At 44.5% G+C, this 27,307-nt stretch overlaps 1 protein-coding gene across 1 annotated transcript; it reads left to right on the forward strand.

Annotated features, from left to right (window-relative positions):
* Positions 1-11,343: 11,343 nt before the first annotated feature.
* Positions 11,344-26,913, forward strand: LOC132231072 (cytochrome c oxidase assembly factor 7). The gene is made up of 3 exons (XM_059689561.1): positions 11,344-11,588; positions 14,458-14,598; positions 25,673-26,913. Exons 1-3 carry the CDS (start codon positions 11,483-11,485, stop codon positions 26,119-26,121), a joined length of 696 nt encoding a protein of 231 aa, XP_059545544.1. The 5' UTR covers positions 11,344-11,482; the 3' UTR covers positions 26,122-26,913.
* Positions 26,914-27,307: the final 394 nt, after the last annotated feature.

Raw genomic sequence — 27,307 nt, forward strand, 5'->3', positions numbered from 1 at the left:
GTAAGTTGTAAATTACCTGACTAGAAATAGTATCTTAATTTTTACAGTGTTTAAAGATTTACAAAGAAGTCTACCTACCTGGTCTCCTTTGACTACTTTCAGCAATTCTTCCTGAGAAGTAAGAAGTTAGGTATTAAAGTTGGTCTGTCTCCTTCCAGCATTGCAGTGGGTTAGTGATTATAAATTCAATTTTACAGATTAGGGGACTGAGGCTCTGAAAAGAAAACAGATTTAGCCAAGGCCTAATACTATAGAAGTATCAGAACAGGAATTAGGATTGAGGTTTCCTGACCCCTATTCCACTGCTATTTCCAACAAATTTTTATGCTGCTCCAGGCATCCATTCATTCACTCAACACAGATTTATCATGCACCAACTACTTTTCAGACCTGTCACAACATATGAATGCAGAGAAAGTTACTTTTCAATAACTGGAAAGAGTGAAATATACATATGTAAGGGGAGAGAAAGGCTTATTGGAGAGTGTAGCCTATTGTTGAGATCTCAACTCTAAAGATGGATTATAAAGGAAACCCAATCAGTATTTACCTGTAACTTTTGTACATACATTCATCAAATATTTACAGAACCCTATTCTGCACCAGGCCCTATGTTAGATTTGGATGACATAGGCATGAGTCAGACAATTCTCAGAGAGCTCATGGCTTAATTAATATGACATTTACTGTTCATACGTCCTTTCCCCATCATGAATAATAGCTGCCATTTCCTGAGTGCTCAATATGTGCCAGTGTTGCACTAAGCTTTATATGTCATTATCATAATTGTTTTAATTAATTCTCAAAAATCTCGTTAGAACAAATACTAATTGAGGGCAGAGATTTTTGTCTGTTTTGTTCACTGATGTATCCCTAGAACTTAGAATTGTTGAATGAGTAAATAAATAATTGATACGTATTTACAACTATGACCTCCTTTTTCACAGATGAGTAAACTAAGGAGCAGGTCAGTAAAATGCTTTGCTTCAGGCTTCCCAAATAGTAAAAGGCAGAACTAAGACACTTTTAGAAGAACCCAGAATTGCCTGCCTCCAAACCCAATGGCTTTACCCATCGTATACCAGTGATTCTCAAACGTTAGCATGTGTCTGAACCACTGGAAGGTTCTTCAAGCCCAGATTGCTGGATCCCAGAGTTTCCATTTGTAAGTTTGGGGTGGGGCCAGAGAGCATTCCTTTCTAACAAATTCCCAGATGACTCTGATGCTGCCGGTCCAGGGACCATACTTTGAAAACTATTACTCCAAACTGCCTCCCAACTTCTCACTTATTCCAATAAGGTAAATAGAGATTAATATCCCATGGCAGATGAGGACAATAAGGTTAGAAAAGTAACACCACTTGTCCAAGTTCCCACGGCAAGTATGGGATTCCAAGGTTAGTGTGATTCCAACGTCTTTATTATTCTTGATAAACCTTGCTGCCTCAGCTAATGATATATGGGCAAGGGGCACAGAAGAAGCCAAAATAAAAAGGAGGGAGGGTATTTGTCAGGAGGGGGTGAAGATCAAGTTGGAAAGGTTACCATCCAACCTGCTGCCCTGAAGGAAGAGCCTGTGGCTTCCGCGGCTCTCCCATTAGCTTTCTGTGAGCCTTGGGTCAAGCCTCTTTCTTCCCGCTGGACCCCAGTTCTCTTCTCTATAAAGCAGGGGCCTTCCCAGCTTGCAGAACAACCCGGACGCCTCAAAGACAGGCAGGAAATCAGAGGTTACATTGAATCCTGTCTCTGATTGCTTTGCGCTGGCTGAAAGCCATGCGGGTCATGTGGGGACTAGGCAATGTGCAATCGTGCTGCTGAAATGCGAGTCTGAGCAGAGCTGGCACCTGTCCGTGACTTTCCCTGTTTCCGGTGGGAAGGGTGCAGGGAGGGAGGGAGGGAGGGCTGGAGACTTGGCGGCACGGGTTTAGGGGACTGGCCACAGCTGGAAGACAGGGCGCCTCCATGACTAACCCACCCAAGCTGAGGTTTCTCAGGGGACCTGAAGAGGGCAAAGAACTGGTGCCTCCACCGCCACCCTGGGAAAGCCCAAGGATCCAGAGTCTTCGCCTCCGTGCAGCGGCACCAATCCCAGGCCTTTAAAGTGACATCACAGCAAACGTGATTGGTCTGGTCTTTCCCCACTGGGCGGATCCTGTCAGCTCAGGGATCCGTAACCTCTGGGGAGGCTTGCCGGGCTGTGTGACCTTGAAGAAATCACTTTACTCCTCAGAAGTTCGTTTATAAAATGGAGATATTAATATCTGAAATGATTCATAAGACATTGAACGTTATGTAATTAAAAAACAATTTTATTATTTGTCAGCTTACAAAAGTCATATGATTATTATAAAAATAAATATGGAATGGAGACACTGCGAGTCCCCTATACACTATTCCCTCTCTCCGTCCCAATCCATAGTTACTATTAACAGTTCAGTGTATTTTCCCTGTTTTTTTCTATAACTATATAAAAGGTTACTTTTTAAACAAAATTAAGTTATACTATATAACTGTTTTTCACTTAACAATACATTTGAACATCTTTAAAAAAATAAGTCAATATATTTAATTAATTACTTAATTAAAATCCTCACCTGAGGACATGCTTAAAGAGAAGGAGGGAGAGGGAGAGGGAGAGAGGAACATTTATGTGTGAGAAACGTGGACCGGTTACCTTCAGGAATGGAACTGGCAAGGCTTTGGTGTACAGGACAATGCTTTCAGTGTTGACATGAATAGACTTAATTCATTCCTTTTAATGTCTACATTGTATCAAATCCCCTATTCTTGGATATTTATCATTTCTATTATCATAACAGCAGCAGCAGCAGCAGCAACAACAACAACAAAAAAAAACTGCAGCAACTATTTATTTGTGTAAGAATTTCTGTAGGATACTTTCTTGGAAGTTGACTTTCTGGACCAAAAATGTAAGCACATTTTAATAACATCAAAAGCACAGGCAACAAACCAAAAATAAACACATGGGACTACATCAAACTAAAAAGCATCTGCACAGTAAAGGAAACAATCAATAGCATGAAGAGGCAACAAATGGAATGGAACATATGGCAACCAGATATCTGATAAGGGGTTAATCTCCAGTATATGTGGGGAATTCCTACAACTCAAAAGCAAAAAAACTAATAAACTGGTTTAAAATGAGCTAGATACTTGAGTGCACATTTCTCCAAAGAGGTACAAATGGCCAATGGATATATAAAAAGACTAGGGGCCCGGTGCACGAAATTCGTGCACTGGGTGTGTGTGTGTGTGTGTGTGGGGGGAGTGTCCCTCAGCCCAGCCTGCCCCCTCTCACATACTGGGAGCCCTCAGGCGTTGACCCCCATCACCCTCCAATCGCAGGATCGGCCCCTTGCCCAGGCCTGACGCCTCTGACAGAGGCGTCAGGCCTGGGCAGGGGACCCTCATTTCCCCCCATCACTGGTTCTGCCCCCAGCCCAGGCCTGATGCCTCGGCCAGAGGCATAGACCCCCATCACCCTCCAATCGCCTGATCGGCCCCTTGCCCAGGCCTGACGCCTCCGCCAGAGGTGTCAGGCTTGGACAGGGAACCCCCATCTCCCCCTTATCACTGGCTCTGGCCCCCGCCCAGGCCTGAGGCCTCTGGTCCAGGAATCATGCCTGGGCAGGGGACCCCCATCTCCCTCTGATCGCTTGCTCCACCCCCCGCCCAAGCCTGACGTCTCTGACCCAGGCTTCAGGCCTGGGCAAGGGGACCATCATATCCCTCCAATCCCTGGCTCTGCCCCCCACCCAGGCCTGATGCCTCGGCCAGAGGAGTTGACCCTCATCACCCTCCGATCACCAATCACCGGATCGGCCCCTTGACCAGGCCTGAGGCCTCCAGCAGAGGTGTCAGGCCTGGGCAGGGGACCCCCAGTTCCCCGTGGTTGCAGGCTCCGCCCCTGCCCAGGCCTAACACCTCTGGCCTAGGCGTCCGGCCCTGGCAGCAGGGACCCACAGCTGCAGTGGCCCCGCGATCGTGGGCTCTGCTTTAGGCCCAGGCAAGGGACCCCTAGCTCCCGGGACTGCCAGCTTCGACCGTGCCCAGCTCCCATCGCTGGCTCCACCCCTACTTCCTGCTATCACTGGCCAGGGCAGCAAAGTCGCCTGATTCTCCTTGGCAGGGGGCTTCTTCCTGCTTTCCCTTTCGCCTCCCTGCATTGTGCCTACATATGCAAATTAACCGCCATCTTGTTGGCAGTTAACTGCTGATCTTAGTTGGCAGTTAATTTGCATATAGCCCTGATTAGCCAATGAAAAGGGTATCGTCGTACGCCAATTACCATTTTTCTCTTTTATTAGATAGGATGCTCAAAGTTGCCCAGCCAGTGTGGCTCAGCGGTTGTGTTAACCAATGAACCAGGAGGTCAAGGTTCAATTCCCAATCAGGACATGTGCCCTGGTTTCAGGCTCGATCCCCTATAGGGAGTGTGCAGAAGGCAGCCAATCAATGATTCTCTCTCATCATTGATGTTTCTATCTCTCTCTCCCTTCCTCTCTGAAATCAATTTTTTAAAAGATGCTTAAAGTCACTAATCATCAGGAAAATGCAAATCAGAACCACAATGAGATACCTATAATGATGGCTGTTATAAAAAAAAATCAAGAGACAGCCCTGGCTGGGTGGCTTAGTCTTTTGGAGCATTATCATGTACACCAAAACAGTGTGGTTCTATTCCTGGTCAGGGCACATACCTAGGTTGTGGGTTTGATCTTAGTCTGGGCGTGTGTAGGAGGCAACTGATGGATGTTTCTCTCTCACATCAGTGTTTTTCACTCTTGCTCTCTCTCCTCTCTCTTAAAAATCAATAAAATAAAAACATATCCTCAGGTGCGGATTAAATAAATAAAAAGACAAGTTGAGGCTATGGAGAAATTGGAATCCTTGCACACTTTGGACAGGAATGCAAAATGGTGCCGCTGCTTTGGAAAACAGTATGGAGGTTCTTCCAAAAATTCAAAATAGAATTATAATATGATCCAGCAATCCCACTTCTAGGCATTTACCCAAAAGATTGAAATCAGCATCGTGAGGAGATATTAGCATCCCCATGTTCATTGCAGCACTATTCCCAGTAATCGAGATGTGGAACAACCTGAATGTCCATGGACAGGTGAATGGATGAAGAAAATGTGGTACACATGCATACATTAGAATACTATTCAGCCTCAAAAAAGAAGGAAATTCTGCAGTATGCTACAACATGGATGAACCTTGGACATTATACTAAGTGAAATGAGCCAGTCACAGAAAGACAAATACAGTACTGCATAATTCCAGTTATATGAGGTATCTAAAATAGTCAAATTCATAGACTCAAAGAGTGAAATGGTGGTTGCAGGGGCTGAGGGGGGAGAGGAAATGGGGAATTACTAATCAAGGGCATAAGGTTCAGTAGAGCAAGATGAGTAAACTCTAGAAATCTGCTGTACATTGTACCTTTATTCAACAATAATATATTGTACACTTAAAATCTGCTAACAGGGCAGATATGTTGTGTTCTTTTTTTTTTTTAACTATATATATATTTTTTAAAATATGTTTTATTGGTTTTTTACAGAGAGGAAGGGAGAGAGATAGAGATTCAGAAACATCGATGAGAGAGAAACATCGATCAGCCGCCTCCTGCACACCCCCCACTGGGGATGTGCCCGCAACCCAGGTACATGCCCTTGACCGGAATCGAACCCGGGACCCTTCAGTCCGCAGGCCGACACTCTATCCACTGAGCCAAACCGGTCTCGGCGATATGTTGTGTTCTTACAAAAATAAAATAAAATTCAAACAAAATACAAAATGGCTGCAGCATTTTGCATTCCAACAAGAAATGTAAAAGGGTTCCAGCTTTCTTTCTTTCTTTCTTTCTTTTTTAACATCCTCATCAATACTTGGTATTGCTTGTCTTGTTGATTACAGCCATTCTAGTAGTTGTGTAGTGGTATCTCATTGTGAAATTTATTTGCATTTTCCCATGCTGGCCATATTTTTAAAAATTTATTGTTTGTTTTTGTTTTAGAGAGAGGGAAGTGGGGGAGGAAGAGAGAGAGAGAGAGAGAGAGAGAGAGAGAGAGAGAGAGAGAGAGAAGAGGAGAAGAGAAGAGAAGAGAAGAGAAGAGAAGAGAAGAGAAGAGAAGAGAAGAGAAGAGAAGAGAGATATCAATGTGGGAGAGAAACATCAATAGGTTGCTTCCCCGGCAATGGGGATCAAACCTGAAACCTGGATATGTTCCATAACCAGGAATTGAAACCTGCCATATACAGGCAGATCTCAAATTAACCGAGCCACACTGACCATGGCATGCTGGGTGTATTTTTGTGTGCTTGTAGCCTATTCATATGTCTCTTTGGTAAAATGTCTACTCAAATATTTTGCCCATTTAAAAAACATTGTCTTTTTTTAAAAAATATATATTTTATTGATTTTTTACAGAGAGGAAGGGAGAGGGATAGAGAGTTAGAAACATCGATGAGAGAGAAACATCGACCAGCCGCCTCCTGCACACTGGGGATGTGCCCGCAACCGAGGTACGTGCCCTTGACGGGAATCGAACCTGGGACCTTTCATTCCGCAGGCAAACGCTCTATCCACTGAGCCAAACCGGTTTGGCAAAACATTATCTTTTTATTGTTGAGTTGTAGGAGTTCTCTAAATATTCTGTATACAAGCCCACTGTGGGATAGATGATTTGCAAATATTTTCTTCCTCCCCTCCAAAAATATATAAGCATATTTGAAATGTTGATAAATATTACCAAATTGCTCTCCAAAGAGGAAGCATCAATATATATTCCCATCAACAGTGTATGGGAATGCTGGTTCCACAGCATCCTCACAAACATGTGATGCCAATCTTTGTTAATCGAAGAAATGAAAAATAGTATCACACTGTTTCTAATTTGTCTTCCTTTTATCATCAGGGGGAGCATTTCATTTACCAGTGGTTTTTCTCTTCTAAAGAAAAGTGTGTTTTGTTGAAACCTTGAATTTTTCAATTTTGCATCCCTTAATCCCTAATCATTATTAAGCATCCAGGGAGTGTTTGTTGAATGAATGAAGAGTAATGCTGTGCAGAATAAATCTATACTAATAAAAGGGTAATACGGTAATTAGATCAGATGTCTTCTAGACAAAGCCACGGTGGCAGGGGCTGAGGCAGCGGTGGTTAGGGGTGATCAGGCCGGCAGGGGAGGGCAGTTAGGGGCAATCAGGCCAGCAGGGGAGCAGTTTGGGGCATCAGGCCGGCAGGCAGAGGTGGTTAGGGGTGATCAGGCAGGCAGGCCAATGGTCCCGGATTGCGAGAGGGATGTCCGGCAGTCAGACATTCGCCAAGGGGTCCCAGATTGGAGAGGGTGCAGGCCGGGCTGAGGGACCCCCCCCCCCCCACACACACACACGAATTTCATGCACTGGACCTCTAGTGAGATAATAACTCTAAAGTACTACTTAGAGATCAATTAATATCAGTTTAATCTATGTCTGGAGTCGGGAGGTGAGTGCTATAATGCTCTTGATTTCTTCCCCTTCACGATCCGGGATGATTACTGTGAACTCTAAGATTCCAAGAGACCTGGTTTTTCTGTGTCTTCTCACTGTGTGTTTTTGGGTAAGTCACTTAATTTCTTTGACCCTCCATTTCTCTGCAACAGTCTGAACAGTGTGTACAGATTGCATCATGCTTATCGAAAAGGGCTAAAAGCATAAGATTAATTTACAATAAGCATATATTCCTGTATTACTTGAATAAAAAATAACTGTCAAAATGTTCTCTGGATCTATTTTTCCGTTCTGCTTGCTTGTTTATTTTGTTTTTTGGATTCCAGAAATAAATGAAATCATCTGGCCAAAAAACCAGTAACTGTGAAAATTTATAAGAATAGGGAGAATAAAACTACAGAGATAAGAACAGGACTAACAAAGAAAGCTGGCTGCCTTTGTAATGACCTTAAATTTCTTTTTAAAATATGTGATTTCATACTTGGCCCAGCCTCTTTTCCATCTTTTTTCTAACTCTCTATTGCCCTCTACTGCTCAGGTGTTCTCATTTCAGTGCATTTCAATTTAGCAAATAGGATTAAGGGAAAGTACTATTTATGGCCTGTCCTTGGCCTTTGTTACCTATATCACCCTCGCCACACCTTACTCTATTCTTGGCCTTGTGACCAGCACAAGGGACATAGAGCTCACAGTCTAGGGGGGGACACAGACTTTTAAGACATTATATAGCCATTATGAGCATGACAAGAAATATTTCTGGAACTCTGCTAAGCACATTGCATACATGAACTTATAGTCCTACTGACAGCCATGCAAGGGATCTGCATTTATAGAAAAGTAATCAGGATCACAAATGTGATTGGTTCAGGTCACTCTGGATTCTGACTAAGATCTGTCTGTCCTCCAAAGCCAGTCCTTTCCAGTACATTATAACAGAATAAACCAAATGGTGTGAAACACTGAGGGGGAACATCTAAACCTATTTTACAGAGGAGAGGATCTCTGATTTGGGCAGAGAAGGGTGGTCCACACATCAAGAGCAGCAGTAAACAGGGGCACAAACTTGGGACCTATTCAGAGAATAGAAGATTGGGTGGGGTGTGGAGGAACAGAGGCTAGAATCAGATTGTACATGACCTTGAAGGCCAGGCGAAGGAAGGTGGGCTCAAATTCCAAGGTCAGGCCTTCCCTACCTGGGGCATATATACTGAGGGATCTCCCAATGTGATCAGGGTTTGAGAAACCACAGGTAAATGTGACATATCACCTGGAATTTCAATTTTACTCAAAGGCTTGAAGAAAAGGCACTCTTGTTTTCTTTTTATACTAGGGGCCCGGTGCATGAAATTTGTGCACTGGGTGTGTGTGTGTGGGGGGGGGGGAGTGTCCCTCAGCCCAGCCTGTCCCCTCTCACATACTGGGAGCCCTCAGGCGTTGACCCCCATCACCCTCCAATCGCAGGATCGGCCCCTTGCCCAGGCCTGACGCCTCTGACAGAGGCGTCAGGCCTGGGCAGGGGACCCTCATTTCCCCCCATCACTGGTTCTGCCCCCAGCCCAGGCCTGATGCCTCGGCCAGAGGCGTAGACCCCCATCACCCTCCGATCGCCTGATCGGCCCCTTGCCCAGGCCTGACGCCTCCGCCAGAGGTGTCAGGCTTGGACAGGGGACCCCTATCTCCCCCTGATCACTGGCTCTGGCCCCCGCCCAGGCCTGAGGCCTCTGGCCCAGGAATCATGCCTGGGCAGGGGACCCCCATCTCCCTCTAATCGCTTGCTCCACCCCCCGCCCAAGCCCGACGCCTCTGACCCAGGCTTCAGGCCTGGGCAAGGGGACCATCATATCCCCCCAATCCCCGGCTCCACCCCCCACCCAGGCCTGATGCCTCGGCCTGAGGAGTTGACCCTCATCACCCTCCGATCACCAATCACCGGATCGGCCCCTTGACCAGGCCTGAGGTCTCCGGCAGAGGCGTCCGGCCCGGGCAGCGGGGACCCGCAGCTGCAGCGGCCCCGCGATTGTGGGCTCCGCTTTAGGCCCAGGCAAGGGACCCCTAGCTCCCGGGACTGCCAGCTTCAACTGTGCCCAGCTCCCATCGCTGGCTCCACCCCTACTTCCTGCTATCACTGGCCAGGGCGGCAAAGGCGCCTGATTCTCCGATCATGGCTGGGGCACAGGGCAAAGGCGGCCCCAGGGCCGCCTTTGCCCTGCCCCCCAGCTCTTAGCTCCCCCCTGGGTTTCCGATCACTGTCAGTGGCAGGGGGCTTCTTCCTGCTTTCCCTTTCACCTCCCTGCATTGTGCCTACATATGCAAATTAACCGCCATCTTGTTGGCAGTTAACTGCCAATCTTAGTTAGCAGTTAACTGCCAATCATAGTTGGCAGTTAATTTGCATATAGCCCTGATTAGCCAATGAAAAGGGTATCGTCGTACGCCAATTACCATCTTTCTCTTTTATTAGATAGGATAAGATGTATTGTGGAATTGGATGTAAAATAATATGAATTTTTAAATAAAACTGGGATTTGAAAGACATTTTCTGGTTGCAGTAAGTTGCTTCCCAGTGAGGAAGTGTTTGGAAGTTGTACACTCTCTGATGCCATTAGGGGTAGGCTAATAGGGGAGTTATTGGGGAAGCATTGCTATAGGTGGTGGGAAACATGGATTGAACTCCACTGAGGGCTTTAGTCTAGGGCTGGCTGGGACTCAAAGATGAACAGGAACTGACTGTCTTTGGAGAGCTTTCAGTCTAGGCTTTATGAAGCTGATGATTCTGAGCAGAACAAAAAAAAAGTTCCTTTCCTCTTCCCCATCTCCTTGACACATTCTTCTTGTAACTCATCCATTCTTTTACTTAAAAAATATTTACTCTACAACAACTCACTTTTTGTGTGACCTAGGACAAGTTACTTAACCTTTATGTACCTCAGTTTCCTCATCTGCAGAATGGGAATAGAATAATACCTACCCCATAATGTCACAAGGAGTGTCATAGTGAGAATTAAATGAGAATTTGTATAACGCTCTTAGAATAGAATCTGGAACAAAGTTCAACCCTGTTTAAACATTAGCTATCACAACAATATTATTTGTACAATTTCTACAGCTATTGTGTTCCAGTCATCACCCGGCACAGCCTTTGGTCATTCACGTTGGGAGCAGGGGGTGGGTCTGGGAGGAATATACTAGTTAGAGATAAACCAGATTTCTTATTGCAATTGTACAGACTTATACATAGGAGGTGCTCAAATTGCTTGTTGAATGAATACATAAATGTCTTCCTACTAAACTTCAAGCTATTTAAAAGCAAGGACCATTTTTCCTCACTGTTGAATTACTAGAAGGAAGCACTTGGTGAGGCACACAGTAGGCCCTTAGAGATTACAGAACTAATGAATGTATGGGGGACTACAGGCAGAAAGTCACTTAAGGCCACAGAGCTGGCACAGATAAAGTGCTGCAGAAAGACTGCCATCAGTTTTGGAAATGGGAGGACCAGAGGAAAAGATTTGGCCGCCAAAGACTAACCGCGTGAGAACTGCGGACAAACCCAGTTTGCGGCGCCAGGATTTAGCGAATGAGCTGAGCGGGTGCGCGCAGACCTCCGCCGCAGCGCGCCCGCCCAGGCCCCGCCCAGGCCCCGCCCAGGCCTTAGCGAAAGAGCGTGTGCACGCAGACCTCCGCTACGGCGCGCCCGCCCAGGCCCCGCCCAGGCCCCGCCCAGGCCCCGCCCAGGCCCCGCCCAGGCCCCGCCCAGGCCCCGCCCAGGCCCCGCCCAGGCCCCGCCCAGGCCCCGCCCAGGCCTTAGCGAAAGAACGGGTGCACGCAGACCTCCGCCGCGGCGCGCCCGCCCAGGCCCCGCCCAGGCTCCGCCCCTCCGCCGGCTCACGGGACCGTGGGGCTGGACTCCGCGTGGCCTGGCAGGAGCGACAGGTTCTTCGCATCTGGGCGAGCTGGAACCATGGCTGGCTTGGTGGACTTCCAGGACGAGGAGCAGGTGAAATCGTTTCTGGAGAACATGGAGGTGGAATGCAACTACCAGTGCTACCGCGAGAAGGACCCGGATGGTAAGCGCTGCCGGCGCGGCCTGGGAACACGTGGGGGCCCCTGGAGGAGGGGCCGGGGCCGAACGGTCACGTGATCGACCTCGAGGGAACCTGGAAGCGGTCACACGCCCGGGGCACGGCGGGACGGGACGGGGTCAATTGACACTGACGACCTTGCGCGTGGTGGGGCGGGTTGCGTTCCACGAGGGCTCTGCGGGCTCTCCGTGGGTCAGTGCTCCGCCGGCTTCAACCTGGAGCCGGCCGGGAAGGAGAAATGCTAGGGCACTTGCGGTAGAGGGACTGGGGACATTTCAGGGAACAGATAAAATTCCCTGTCCTCCTGGAGCGTACATTCTAATGGGGGAATTGGACAGTAAACATAAAGAAATGAACGAAACAGTGTGTTAGAAAATAGTAAGTGCAGTGGGGAAAATGACTGAGCGGCGCCGGGAATGATGGAGGGCAATTTAAATTAAGTAGTCAGGGGGAATCACTGAGAAGATGGCGTTTGAACTGAGTCCTGGGAAAGGTAAGGGAGATCTAGGCCAGGCGGAGGGAACAGTGAGTGGCAAGGAGCTAGGACAGGGGTGGGCAACCCCTGGCACCCGTGCCAGACATGGCACGCCAGTAACTTTTGCTGGCACGCGAAACCCTCTCTTATAATCTTCCATTTACAATTTTTTTCTTAATATCGACTTTTTTATTTTTCAGATCAATTCAGTGTAGGTGCATCTTAGATAAATAATTTTACATAACAAGTTATCTTAAAGACCATAGACATGGATTGACGAGAGGGGGAAGAGCAATTTCAATAGCGTTGAAAACGAACTATTGAGGACTTGGAATGCCATTCCAGAAAATTTTTTCTGCTTAAAAAACTGCAACAGCGTTACTCTCCATGTTTTCATTCACATACGCTTGTGAATCTTTGCTCTTAGTGATGAATTTTGTTAAGTCTCGTAATAGGAGTAACCTGACGGATGAAAGTAGTAGCTCGTGAATATCTCTGAAGGTCACCTGAAGGTCACGAAATATAAACCTGATGTAAAATCTCTGTCATCAGTGATGCAGCAGCAAAAGTCCCACTGATAATATCAAGCGGAGTCATAAAGTTTTCTGTCGGACTATCAGTGTACATGTATACATTAAAAAATAAATGTATTTTTCATCATCATATACTGTGTTTTTGTCGCTCGAATGAATTTTATTATTTCCTCAAGGTTCTTCATATACGTACACCTTAAGAGATATCAAGTAGGCATAACATGTTCTCAAAAAATTAGGGTTGGCACGCTGAAGAATTTTGAGTCAGATTTTGCTGGTTTTGGCACGCACTCACAAAAAGGTTGCCCACCCCTGACCTAGGACATGAATGTGCCCTGTGTGTGCTGGGAACACAGTGTGGGGTGAATGGTGGTGTCCAGAAGGGGCCACTCAGAGAATCCAGTGCCTTTGGGTGGTTTTCTTCCTCCTCCTTTATTTATTGGTTGACTGACTTTAGAGAGAGGAAGAGAGAGAGAAACATTGATTGGCTGCCTTCTGCATGCACCCCCCCAATGGAACCCACCACCTTTTGGTGTATAAAGGTCCACGCTCCAACCAATTCAGCCACACTGGACAGGGCTTCCTACTTTACTTTTATAGAAGAAAAAAAATGGCACTGGCCCAACTTTGCAGCCTAGTTCCAGAACATGATATAACTCTTTTTTGTTTGTTTTTGTGGAAGGGGGTGCGGGACATATGGACAGATACATCCATTGGTTGCCTCCCAAACTTGCAACCCAGGCACATGCCCTTGACTGGAAATCAAGCCCACCACCCTTCAGTGTGCCCATGGACGCTCTAACCACTGAGCTACCGGCGAGGGCAATGTAGTTATATTTTTATGCTAACCAACTACACAGAGTTGCTCTGCATTATATAATGTTTAAGAAGAACCCAGGGTTCTTTTTAAGAGAGCTGGTCCATGTCCTAAATGTAGAGAGAATTCATAGGAGAGTTACTTGAGGAGCAGGATAGTTGGGAAAGATTTCTTGTGTTGGTCAGAAGGAATTGGTCTTCCCTGATCACCTAGTCTGTTAACCATTACCCCAACATGCACAACAAACTACCTTACGATCCTGTTTCATTTCAGTCATAACATTTATTATGGTTTGAATACATCTTGTTCACCTATTATTTATTGTTTACTCTAGAATGTAACTTTTAGGAGGGCAATTGACTGTATTCCCAGCATCTGGGACAGTGTAGTGTTTTGTGCATAGATGAGCATCCATGGTCAAATGTCGTTGAGTGAAAATGAATGAGAGATGTTGGGGATGAAGGGACAGGGGAGAGATGATAAGGAGAGGCTTGCTGGGACTAGAGCCTGCCAAGGAGAGAGAGTATATTTCCAATTCCTTTGGTAGCTGCTGTTTCTACTCTGTTGTCAGACTTTACATTCCCAGCCTGGCTGAGGAGTAAGGTACAGTCATCGAAGCACCCCTTTCTTGCTGCCACAAAGACTAGCCCACGGACCCGTTTGGTTTTCTGTGTTTGACCACTGAATTTCCTAAGAAGTTCCGAAGCTAGCAGAGTTTCAATTATGGAAGTCACTGCGTCTTTGGGCCAGCCTGGCTGGCAGGGCAGAAGGGCTGGTGAGAGGAGGAGCCAGTGCAGGGGCCAAGGTCTCCCCCGTCCTTACATTGCTCAGCCCCTGCCCAAGGGCAAACAGTGCCTTTGTAGGAATGGCTGAACACTACCTGCATTCCTTGTCATACCTCAGGAGAACAGCGGCTGGTCCTAAATGAAAGACACATCTGGCCTGTCACACCTTGACCCTCCCCAAACGGGTCCATAGGCTAAGCAGTGGCCCCAGACATGAAGAAAAGCTCTTGTCCTCTTTTCACAGGTTGTTATCGGCTGGTGGACTATTTGGAAGGGATCCAAAAGAATTTTGATGAGGCTGCCAAGGTGTTGAAGTTCAACTGTGAAGAGAACAAACACAGTGATAGCTGCTACAAACTGGGGGCCTATTATGTGACCGGAAAAGGTAAGGAGGGCCTGCTTTCCTTGGTACTTGTCATTGATAGTGCTGACCTCATACTGAGCCCTCTTTGCAGAAGGGTCCTCACAGGCATTGGGGAAGCACGTTGCAGGAAGATTTGGAAATGTGTTCAGCAGAATGGTGAGGGGAAGAGTACAACCTTTTAAGTTAGGCAGACCTCAGGGAATGTTACTTGCAAGGAGTGAGTGGAATCTTCAGTCAGTCACTTAACCTTTGTGCCTGTTACATCACCTATAAAATACTTCATAGGGATTTTGTGAAGATTAAAAAGGATAAAGTAGGTAAGGCATCAGCACATGCCTGGCCCAGAGGAGGGGATCAGTAATGGTTAATTCCCTTCCATCTATCTTTTCTCCTCATGCCCTATTGCAGTCATCACTGGAGTAGCTTTTAAGTTATCTATTGCTAAATAGCAAATTATCTTAGCAAATTTACTTCACATAGTTTCTGTGGGGTCAGGAATTGGGGAGTAGCTTAGCTGTGTGCCTCAGGGTCTCATGCTTTTTTTTAGACATTAGCCAGGGAGTTAAGGGTGCAGTTATTTGAAGGCTTGACTGGAACTGGATTTTTCCCATTTTAAGATGACTTACTCATGTGGCTGTTGGTAAATACGTCCTTCTGTTCTTGCCAGCTGTTATCAGGTGACCTCAGTTCCTTGTGACATGGCTCTCTCTATGTGTCCTCATGCCATGGCATCTGGCTTCCTCCAGAGTGAGTGACCCAAGAGAGAGAGCAAGAAGGAATCCTCAATGTCTTTTGATGACTCTTCAGTGGCCTACCCTTAGATGTCACACATGTTTCATCCCCATCACATTCTATTTATTGGAAGTGAGTCAGTAAATCTAGTCCATATTAAGGGGAGAGAACTTAAAAGTCCACCTCTCAAAACCAGGAATATCAAAGAATTTATGGACATATTTAGAACCACCACAAATAGGGAATATGACCTTTGACAGGCAGCTATTTTTTTGCTCACCAGATCATGAGCTTCTTGAAGATGTTATGATTCATTCATCCCTTGTTCCCTGTGCCCAAGCCTGGTTAGAGAGTTGTTCAGTGAAAGTTTGATGAAGAAGATGTCTTTTTAATTCTCTGGAGCTGTGTAGATTATTTCTGCTTTCACATGGGACATTGGTTCTATGGTAGTCCCTATTTTGATGAAAGTTTATCATCATCAAGAATATTAGTTTTGTCTACGGCCATACCACCCTGAACGCGCCCGATCTCGTCTGATCTCGGAAGAATATTAGTTTCGCCCTAACCAGTTTGGCTCAGTGGATAGAGCATCGGCCTGCAGACTCAAGGGTTCGATTCTGGTCAAGGGCATGTACCTTGGTTGCAGGCACATCCCCAGTGGGGAGTGTGCAGGAGGTAGCTGATCAATGTTCCTCTCTCATCGATGTTTCTAACTCTCTATCCCTCTTCCTTCCTCTCTGTAAAAAACCAGTAAAATATATTTTAAAAAAAAGAATATTAGTTTCCCTTCTGATGCAGGGGGGCATTTCTTTAACTTAGTAATTTTCTTAATATCCTAACTTAAGGAAATAACTAAAAATGCAAATAAAGCTAATGTGCAAAGATATTCACCCCAACATTATTCATCTGGCAAACTTAACATTAATTTATAGTGTATAAGCAGTATATAACTGCATTATATTAATTATTTTTTAAATTGTCTACCAACAGTAGCAGCTTAGTTAAATAATATAACTTCCATTGGATGGAATGTTATTTAGCACATTAAAAAATGTTTCTGCCCTGGCTGGTTTGGCTCAGTGGATAGAGCATCGGCCTACGGACTCAAGGATCCCGGGTTCGATTCCGGTCAGGGGCGTGTGCCTTGGTTGCACGCACATCCCGAGTGGGGGGCGTGCAGGGGGCAGCTGATCGATGTTTCTAACTCTCTATCCCTCTCCCCTCCTCTCTGTAAAAAATCAATAAAACATATTTTTAAAAAAATACAGTTCCTCATGTTGTGGTGACTCCCAACCATAAAAAATTATAGAAAATAAATAATAAAAATAAATAAATAAATAAAAGGTCCTGGGTTTGATTCCAGTTGGAGGCACATGCCCGGGTTGCAGGCTCGATCCCCAGTGGGGGGCGTGCAGGAGGCAGCTGATCAGTGATTCCCTCTCATCATTGATGTTTCTATCTCTCTCCTTCTCCCTTCCTCTCTGAAAAGAAAATAAGTTTCTAAAAAATGTTGTTGATATGGGGAAAACTTATAATATTCAGTAAAAAAAGCAGAGTATAAAATTATATATGGTATAAATTCAGCTATATAATATAGTGTGCAAAACCAAAAATGTTCCTAGCTGTTGTCTCTGGATTTGATTTGTGTCCTGGTAAAGTTTTGGATTCTTTTTGTCTTTATCCCATATTTTACTATATTTTCCACAAAGATTTTGAGTTCCTTATTGAATTAAGGAAAGACAGACTTACTATACAGACTTATGTGATTAATAGTTGTGCACTGAGCCTTTTTGTTGTTGTTGTTGTTCTAGTGCTCCTTTGTTGAGCATACTTTTAGTATTTGCTATCAACAGTGAAACAAGAATTAAACATGACCAGTGTGTATGGGGTCAGGGGGTATATTTATACTAATACCTGTTATACCTAGGAGAGCTTGAGAAGCATCTTCAGAGAGAGACATATAAAGTACTCTGGGGTTTAATGCTGGGAGAGGGTCATCATTTGGGGTGCTGTCATAGAGGAGAAGGCATTGAAACTGGTGTTTCAAGGACAGAGTAGATTTTGTTTGGTGGAGGTGGAATAGAGTTATGTCCCGGGCAGAAAGAAGGTGAGCAGGTGTGAAAAAAAAACAGTGGTAGATGCCCTGGCCAGTGTGGCTCATTTGGTTGGGCATCATCCCATGCTCCAAAAGGTTGCTGATTTGATTCCTCGTCAGGTGCATGCCTGGGTTGTGGGCTGGATCCCCAGTAGGGGATGTGCAGGAGGCAGCTGATCCATGTTTTGCTATCAAATCGATGTTTCTTTTCTCTCTCCCTCTCCCTTCTTCTCTCTCTCTCTCTAAAAATCAATAACAGTATTTTTAAAAATAATTTAAAAATAGTAAAACAAGTAAATTTCTTAAAAAAAAAAAAAAAAAAAAGAGTAGGCCGGGCTGACGTGGCTCAGTAGTTAAGCATCAACCTATTAACCAGGAGGTCACAGTTCGATCCCCTGTCAGGGCACATGCCCAGGTTGTGGGCTTGATTCCCAGTGTGGGGTGTGTAGGAGGCAGCCAATCAATGATTCTCATTATTGATGTTTCTAGCTCTCTCTTCCTCTCCCTTCTTCTCTGAAATCAATAAAAATATATATATTTTAAAAAGAGTGGTAGAGAACAATAATTAATCGTCTGTTAAACTAACATTCTTAAATAAATTTCTATAGGTATTTAAACCAAAGTGGTCACAGAAGGTCCCATTAATAGATCTTTGCTACTCAAGCCCTTTTGGATTGCTGTTTATTAGACCCTGAGCCCTGCCAAGTCTAAAAGCCAATTCTGTTGGCTCCACCTGCCTACTTCTGAGATAAAGGATTTTATAATCATTGGTTTTGCCCTCTGTTCCTGAAAACACACCCCATGTTCCTTCTTGACACAGACTGGTTAGTAGCTCTCCTTTTGCCAAGGATAGCTGGGGCAGGGGAAGAGTGGGAAGCCAGAGCACCCACTCTAGCTGACATGTGACATCAGGCAAAGCACCTTCCTCCCCGGGCCACAAATCCCTCACCGACGAAATTACAAGTAGTAAGGTCTGCGCACACCTTCTCTGCAGGTTTCCCTGTGCGTCATGGGAGAACAGACATGACTGCTTTGTTTTTTGTTTGTTTGTTTGTTTGTTTTTAATATATTTTATTGATTTTTTACAGAGAGGAAGGGAGAGAGATAGAGAGTTAGAAACATCGATGAGAGAGAAACATCGATCAGCTGCCTCCTGCACACTCCCCACTGGGGAAGTGCCTGCAACCAAGGTACATGCCCTTGACCAGAATCGAACCTGGGACCTTTCAGTCCGCAGGCCGACGCTCTATCCACTGAGCCAAACCAGTTTCGGCATTGACTGCTTTGTTAAACTGTGAAACATTCCATCCGTTTGAACAGGCCTGGTTGTATTGGCTGCTGTAGAAGTTACTTTGGATGGCACACTTAGAGTGACCCACAGAGTATTTGGGTCAGATGTTTTCATTTGTAAAGCAATTTAAATGTCCTGAAGGGAAAAGTAATTCTGATACACATCTCTTTCATGAAATATTCTGCAGCCAGTGAAACAGATATTAAGAAGGGTTTCTAATGGGGAGTGACGAGGGCTCATGATTATAACATGTAAAAATAATACCAAACTACATAGAAAATGTACTAGGAGGAAATACATAAAAATTTAAATAGTAATGGTCTCTAAAAATGCAAATAAAGGTTATGTGCAAGATACTCACCCCAGCATTATTCATCTGGCAAATTTATCATTAATTTAGTTTATAAGCAGTACATATTTGCATTATGTATGCTTCCCCCTTCTCCCTGTCCTATTTAAAAGTCCTCAATGTCTCTTCTAAAAAATAAGATTACTGTAGAGGAGGAAATAAGTTAATGATGATAAAGCAAATAAACCTTTATCTCTAGTCAAGACCATTCTTGTGAGGTCCATACTGCCTATAGCTATTTATTGAACAGTTCTACTTGGAGTTCTTTTTTTATTTTTATTTTTTATTTTATAAAGAATGTAAGCTTTTTTTTTTTTTTTAAATATATTTTATTGATTTTTTACAGAGAGGAAAGGAGAGAGATAGAGAGTTAGAAACATCGATGAGAGAGAAACATCGATCAGCTGCCTCCTGCACACTCCCCACTGGGGATGTGCCCGCAACCAAGGTACATGCCCTTGACTGGAATCGAACCTGGGACCTTTCAGTCCGCAGGCCGACGCTCTATCCACCGAGCCAAACCGGTTTCGGCTACTTGGAGTTCTTATAGACATCTCAAACTTAACAAATCCATTGTGGAATTTTTGTTTTCTTCTATTTATTGTATCCTGTCATCTTCTACTTAAGCAAGTGGTATCTCTCAACCTAGTAGCTCATGCTAGTTTATCTTCAAAATATGTCTCAAATCTGTCCTGTTTCTCCCTCTTCTGCTATCATTCCTACCCAACCCACCCTCCTTTTCTGCTTGGATTATAGTTAGGAGATTAATGCAAGTCCCCCATCTTCTTTCCATAAGGCAATTAAAATGAACTTTGAAGAACTTTGTAAAATTTAGCCATGGATTAGCTAAAATATTCAAAGCAAATGTTTTCAGACATTGGACAACAGGCAGTGAAGTATTGTGATTCCCGAGAAAAGGAAAACACATAAGGTGATCGCCATCCGTGATTGCTTTAGCTTTCTTTCTGAAAGTATTTTCCACACTATGCACAAAGCAGTGAAGCCAAATAGAGCATGATAATCATGCTTAAGTAATGAGGCAGAGGTCAAAGTTTCCAGCTACTGAGGAAGTGAAATTCTCAGGACAGGATACCAGAGAGGAATAAGCTATACAGAGGAACTCTAGAAATCCACATAGGCGATCTCTTAAGTCTTTGGCGAAGTGTTAAGCTGCACAAGGTCTCTGAGAGACCTTGCAGTAAAAAGATATTGAGGAGCTATGAACTGAAGAGATTTCAGAGGTTTCATAGTGCTAGAAGTGGTTTGCGTTCCAACCAGCCAGAGAAGAGGGACCTCAGTGAACACCACAGATATTCAACAGAGACTCCAGAAAGGCCATGTCCTAATGGTAAGACTACTCTAGATCTGCTCTAACAAACTTAAATACAAGCCTCAAAAGGATCAGGCTGATTCACCAGTAAATTAGTTAGCTACCTGCCAGAATGAAACTCAACAGTCTTTAAAGGAATTCAACAAAATCCACGCTGTACAAAGTATCATCCACAATGTCCAGCATAAAATAAGAAATTACTAAATAAAAAAAAGGCAATTAATAGAAATAGACCCGGATATGACACAGATATTGGAATTTATAATTGAGAATTTAAAAACAGGTATAATAACTATGTTTAAGATTTTAAATAAAACATAAACCTAATGACTGAACAGATAGGAAATCTCATTAGAAAAATTAAAGCTATAAAAAGAACCAAATGAAACCCTGCAATAGAAAGTTGTAGCCTATATAATAAAAGGCTAATATGCAAATAGACCGAACAGTAGAACAACCAAACAACTGGTCACTATGACATGTGCTGACCATCAGAGGGTGTGTGCGGAACATGGTGGGCGTTGGCTGCGGCGGGATGGTGGAGCAGGTGAGCGGAGGCGCCAGACCAAGGCGGGGCACCGGTTGCTGTCATTGGGGTGAGCTGTTAGTGGTTACTGAAAATCCTTTGCTCCCGTGCACTGCAGTCCCACCCGCGGCTCACACCCACTGCCAGAGCCACTGCTCACACCCACTGCCAGCCCCGGCCCTGCTCACACCTGCAGTTGGCACCGGAGTTGCCACTTGCACCTGCTGCCGGTGCCCAGCGCCAGTCTCGATCACTTGGCGCCATCAGCAGGTGCAGCTGGCAGCTGCTGGCCCTGATTGCCTCTGAGGGCTTCTTCACCTCCTCCTGCTCCTGAGGAGCACTCGGGGCAGCAGCCACCACTTGCACCTGCTGACAGTGCCAGCCCCACTCACACCCACTGCTGGTGCACCGAGCCTCTAGTTTAAATATAAAGGTGAGAGGAATATATTCTCAAAAGTGAAAGAACTCAAGGGCATAGAATCTATCAGCTTTTATAGAAAAATCTATCTGATAACCAATAAAGAGGTGAATCAAAAGAATTCAGGAATGGAGATGCTCTTATGGAAAGCATCAGTGATGAGCTGAATCCATTTAGAATGAATATTGGGCTAATTAGGATTACTGAATAGGATGTAAATAATACAAACCTTTATGACAAAACACTGTAACATTTACTGAGCACTTATTACCTGCCAGACTCTTTGTAAGTACACATTTAAACTTCTTGCAACATATGAAGTAAGTACTATTGTCCTTGTTTTACAGATGAGAAAAACTAAGACTTGTAGAGGTTAAATAACATGCCTAAGGTAACATCGCTGACAACTAATGGAGTTGGGACTGGAGCCCAAGTTTTCTGGCTACAGAGCTCAGGCTTTGTTAACCACTATGCTGTTCTCGTTCCCTAAATTGAAATAACCAACAAGAAGTAGAAAGTGAGGGAGGAGAGATGGGAGGAATAGCCTCATGTTTTCTAGTTGTGAGTCAATAATCTCTAAAATTTAGTTAAAAAATAAAAACAAAGAGTAACCTTTTATTTATTTTTTATTTTTTAAAAATACATTTTATTGATTTTTTACAGAGAGGAAAGGAGAGAGATAGAGAGTTAGAAACATCGATGAGAGAGAAACATCGATCAGCTGCCTCCTGCCCACCCCCTACTGGGGATGTGCCCGCAACCCAGGTACGTGCCCTTGACCGGAATCGAACCGGGGACCTTTCAGTCCGCAGGCCGACGCTCTATCCACTGAGCCAAACCGGTTTTGGCGAAAGAGTAACCTTTTAATATGTTTAATAATTTCTTTATAACTCGAGGGCAGAGGTGGGGAATGGTTTTTCTGCCAAGGGCCATTTGGATATTTATAACATCACTGCTTAATATAAATCACTTAATATAAATCTATGTTGCCATGAAAAAAGCTCCTAGATTTATTGAATTTTGAGCCCCGCCTGCAGTTGTCTTGGCAAGGCCAGACCAAATGATTTCGTGTCCTTTATACACCCACCCTTGCTCCAGGAGTCCATTTAGGAAAATTTTCTGGTGAAGAAATATTCATTTGAAATTCAGCAGTTTCTTCAGTTTCACTTTGGTTTTCTTCTGATAAATTCAAGTGAAATCAAAGTTAATTTTTTATTTGCATATGTAGTCCAGGTTTTCAAAGCACTTTTATCAGCTATGTATTCAGCCATCAAGCTGAACACTTGCTACAAAGATGTCTAGAATGGTAATCTCCTAATGATAATGATGGTTATTTCTAGGTGGTGTATTTGGAAAGATTTCTTTAAAAAAATAATGTTAAGAGATAGTTAGAAATATTTATATGTATATATTTTACATGTATGTTGTTTGTTTTTAAATATGTTTTTATTGATTTCAGAGAGGAAAGGGGGAGAGAGAGAGAGAGAGAGAGAGATAAAGAGAGAAAGAGAGGAACATTAATGATGAGAATCATTGACTGGCTGCCTCCTGCCACGCCCCACCACTGGGGATCTAGCCCAAAACCTAGGCATGTGCCTCTGACTGGAATCGAACCTGGGACCCCTGAGTCCACATGCTGATGCTCTATCCACTGAGCCAAACCCACCAGGGCTATTTATATATTTTTTAAATGGGTGATGGTGTTACTGGACAGGGACCTGCCTGAGATGGGTCTGCCTCAAGTCAGCCTCTAGTGCAGTGGTGGTGAACCTTTTGAGCTCGGCGTGTCAGCATTTTGAAAAACCCTAACTTAACTCTGGTGCCGTGTCACCTATAGAAATTTTTTGATATTTGCAACCATAGTAAAACAAAGACTTATATTTTTGGTATTTATTTTATATATTTAAATGCCATTTTAACAAAGAAAAATCAACCCAAAAAATGAGTTTGCGTGTCACCTCTGACATGCGTGTCATAGGTTCGCCATCACTGCTCTAGTGTGTGGGTTCTTGACTTCGTGTAGCAAAGATTTCACAATACAAGTCCAGGTAATTTTGAGAATATGTTTGTTAAAGCTGGGGACAGTGAAACAAGGAAGGGCTTAGCATAGAAGAAGCAACAGCCCTAGCCAGTTTGCCTCGGTGGATAGAGCTTTGGCCTGTGGACCAGAGGGTCCTGGGTTCAATTCTGGTCAAGGGCACGTATCTTGGTTGCAGGTTCCTCCCTGGCCCAGGCCCTGGCTGGGGCTCATGCAGGAGGCAGCTAGTTGATGTGTCTCACATTAATGTTTCTCTCTGTTTTTCCCTCTCTCCCACTCTCCCGAAAAATCAATGGAAAAATATTCTCTGGTGAGGATTAAAAAAAAAAAAAGAAGCAACAGAAGAGCCTAGGTGGTGCTCTGCTTTGGCATTCTAGAAATGCTATAGGAAAGAAGTGAGCCAAGGTGGGGCTGCTGTCAGCTCACAGGGAAGTCAGAGAAAAGGGGGCCTTGGAGACAGGATCAGGAGGTAAGCCCAGGACGAGCTGCCACTGCCCACTGCTCTCCTGGCTGAAACTTTTGCAGGGACCCTTAGAGTTTAGGAGGCAGTAAAAAGTTCATGCCTGAGAAGGGACATGGTGTGCTCTATAGCGAGCCTGCACTGAGTCTTTGTCTTGAGGGTTTTTTTTTTATCTTCTGTTGGCAAGAATCTTAGGGGATGGTTTCAGCAGAATATTCATCAGCTTTCCAGATGCATTTTTAATATGCAGATACATCAAAATGAGTGTATAGAGGAGTTTGGGATTGTTCTTTGTTCTGCCCTACTGTTTTACTTTTTTTTTTTTTTTTAAATATATTTTATTGATTTCTTACAGAGAGAAAGGGAGAGAGATAGAGAGTTAGAAACATCGATGAGAGAGAAACATCGATCAGCCGCCTCCTGCACATCTCCTACTGGGGATGTGCCTGCAACCCAGGTACATGCCCTTGACCGGAATCGAACCTAGGACCTTTCAGTCCGCAGGCCGACGCTCTATCCACTGAGCCAAACCAGTTTTGGCTTTACTTTTATCTTGGGTCTATCTGGCTTTAGTGGGGTTTTTCTTATTTGTTTCCCAGACTTCATCTGTCCTTGAGGTTAGCTGGCACAAATGACATTAGTTGGGTCTCTGTTTTCTATTTTCCCTGCCCAGGGTGATTTAAGACAGCAGTCGCCAACTGGTGGTCCGTGGACCACTGGTGGTTCCTGAGGTCCAAAAAGTTGGCAACCACTGGTTTAAGGAAACCTTTGGAGCAGTGGTCACCAACCTGTGGTCCCTGAGGTCCGAAAAGTTGGCGACTGCTGATTTAAGATATGTATTCTCTGGTTAGGGTGGTGAGTTATAAACCATTTGCTCTCAAGTGTCCTTGGTTAGGGGAGATAAGGTCTTGCAATTCACCACCTGGCTGTAAGTTGTTCAAATTTGACTTTGTTTCCCCATTCCACTTGCCCAGGAAATCTTCCTAGCTTCTTACTGTCCTGCCTCAGTGCTACATGGAATTTAAAATTTCCATTAATAAAAACAACTAAAGAAAAAAGCCTTGTAATTACCTCTGCTTAAGATGACCCATTAGTAGTTTCCCATTTATTATTGCACCTAGGGTTCTAAGCCCAGGATCCCTAATATGACCCACCGTACCCGTAGGTTCTGCCCCCTGCCTGTCTCTTTAGCCTCCTTCCCTAGGGCTTCTGGGTTCTAGCCACATGGGCTCCTTTTCTCTTTGTATCCTATTCCTTTTGCCTGGAGCAAGTCATATTTTCTTTCCCTTTTTCCTCCCATTATTTCACAGCTCAAATATCACTTCTTTGGGGAAGCTTTCCTTGATCTCTCCACCTAGTCCAGGTCAGAACCCTGATATATTCTCATAGCAACCTGTACTTTTTCTCTGTACACTTGTCACACTTATGTTCATGCATTTATTTTTGTTGTCTCATTAGACCATAAGATCCACAGACAGGGACAGAATCTGTCTGTTCCCCAGAACCTGGCATAGTCGTTGGCAAATAGCATACATTCAGTATATATTTAAATTAACAAACAGTTAATAAAGTGCTTCTAAGATGCCATGTTCTCACTGTAACCCTATGACATAGCGATTGCTATCATTCCCACTTTACCTTTACCTTTTCGGTCTGCCTTTTAAGGTCTCATTTAACTAAGGCTCCATGACTGAAGAAGCTGGTAGATCTGTGCCCTGGACTAGTCCACCTTCCTTTCGTGCTGCTTTAACTCGAGGAATGTGAATTTTATTCAGGAATTGTTCCCTAACTGGCTGAGACATTCCGGCTCTGCCCTGGCTTGGATTTACTCTTTTCTTCTCTTTCCTAACTCCTAGGCGGACTGACCCAGGACCTGAAGGCTGCCTTCAGCTGCTTTCTGATGGCCTGCGAGAAGCCTGGGAAGAAGTCTGTGGAGGCATGTCACAATGTTGGTCTCCTGGCACACGATGGACAGGCCCATGATGACGGCCAGCCCGATCTGGGGAAGGCCAGAGACTATTACACAAGGGCCTGTGACGGCAGCTATGCCCCTAGCTGCTTCAACCTCAGTGCCATGTTCCTGCAGGGTGCTCCCGGCTTTCCCAAGGACATGGGCCTAGCCTGCAAATACACCATGAAAGCCTGTGACCTGGGCCATGTCTGGGCCTGTGCCAATGCCAGCCGCATGTACAAGCTGGGGGATGGTGTCGATAAGGATGAAGCCAAGGCTGAAGCGCTGAAAAATCGGGCCATGAAACTACATAAAGAACAGCAGAAAAATGTCCAGCCTTTAACGTTCGGGTAGTGTGGCCCACCCTCCTGTGCAACAGATGCTGGCACCTCCGATTCCTGATGCAGCCCTTGGAGATCAACCTGCCGGAGCAGGAAGACTTGGGACTTGGTATTAGTAGCCCTGGTTACATATACCCATTGCCCCGGAGTGTCACCTACTGGGATGTAGCCTGAAGGATTTATTTCTTTAACTGGTGTGTTCTGTAAAGAGACCCACATTTAATGGGGTTTTAGATCTCAAACTCTTATAGCTCTGAAAAACAGCAAACTAGAGAGCAATGGAGATTTTGGGGGGGTGGGGAGGAGAGACAAAGAGCCGGAGATGGGAAAAATCAGCAGCCACAGGGCCTGAAGGAATCCGACATCATCGTCGTCATTATTATTTTAGTTGGGAACGCTTAAAAATCAGGAAGTATCTTGCTTTACGTAATAGAGGGCTTAAGGAGCTAAGAACAGTCACGACTCCACCCTCTGGCTTATGTAATCATTGGTGTGGGCTTTAGTTCTGCCTTTAGAGTCACGTTTTTGCAATACATTCACGGAGATCTGGAAGATTAAAGGTCATTAGTCGTATGTTTCAGGGTTGCTAAAGAGGATGAAACAAGCCCTCCTGCAGTGGAGACAATTGCAGTTAGTGGACTAGCATCCCCAGTCCACTTACGCGGTATTGCTCATCACACTGAGGGAGCAGATTATTCCCCAGGCAACTTCAGGCGGAGATTTGTAAGCAAGGGTTTTGTAACACATTTTGTCCCTCAGAACAGAGCCTTTTTAACTGTTCCTGTGAATAAACTATTTTGATTAATATTTTTGTTATTGGTGTTCTCTCCGCATCCTAGGTAGAGATTATGTTCTTCAGTGGTTGTGCCTTTTCTTTTAAGAACATTTGCTTTTTCTATTATCTTCCTAATCTGTCACTAGGGGGCGAGCTTGTCATTTTCCTGCTGATAACAGGACCGTTATTTCTGTCACCACCTACAGTTTTTGTGCTTGCAGTTTTGCAGCTGTCTTAGAAGGAAAGTTTGCTGTGTGGATGGTTTGTAAGCGTTGCCCACCCGTTTCTCCAGTTGACAGAGGAGAGGGACATTCCCAAGGGCAGACAAGATCTAAAAAGTGAGCTTATTTTCAAAATATAAAGTAGCTTTTGCTGTGTTTCAAAAATATTTGTAGGCCAACAAGAATATGAAAAGATGTTCCAC

This window comes from Myotis daubentonii, chromosome 3 (assembly GCF_963259705.1).
Source record: "Myotis daubentonii chromosome 3, mMyoDau2.1, whole genome shotgun sequence".
Classification (NCBI taxonomy): Eukaryota; Metazoa; Chordata; class Mammalia; order Chiroptera; family Vespertilionidae; genus Myotis; species Myotis daubentonii.

Coding starts and splice junctions, on each gene's coding strand:
- LOC132231072 (XM_059689561.1), top strand. CDS start 11,483: ATGGCTGGCTTGGTGGACTTCCAGGACGAGGAGCAGGTGAAATCGTTT. Junction 11,589..14,457: donor CCGCGAGAAGGACCCGGATG/GTAAGCGCTGCC, acceptor CTCTTTTCACAG/GTTGTTATCGGCTGGTGGAC. Junction 14,599..25,672: donor CTATTATGTGACCGGAAAAG/GTAAGGAGGGCC, acceptor CCTAACTCCTAG/GCGGACTGACCCAGGACCTG.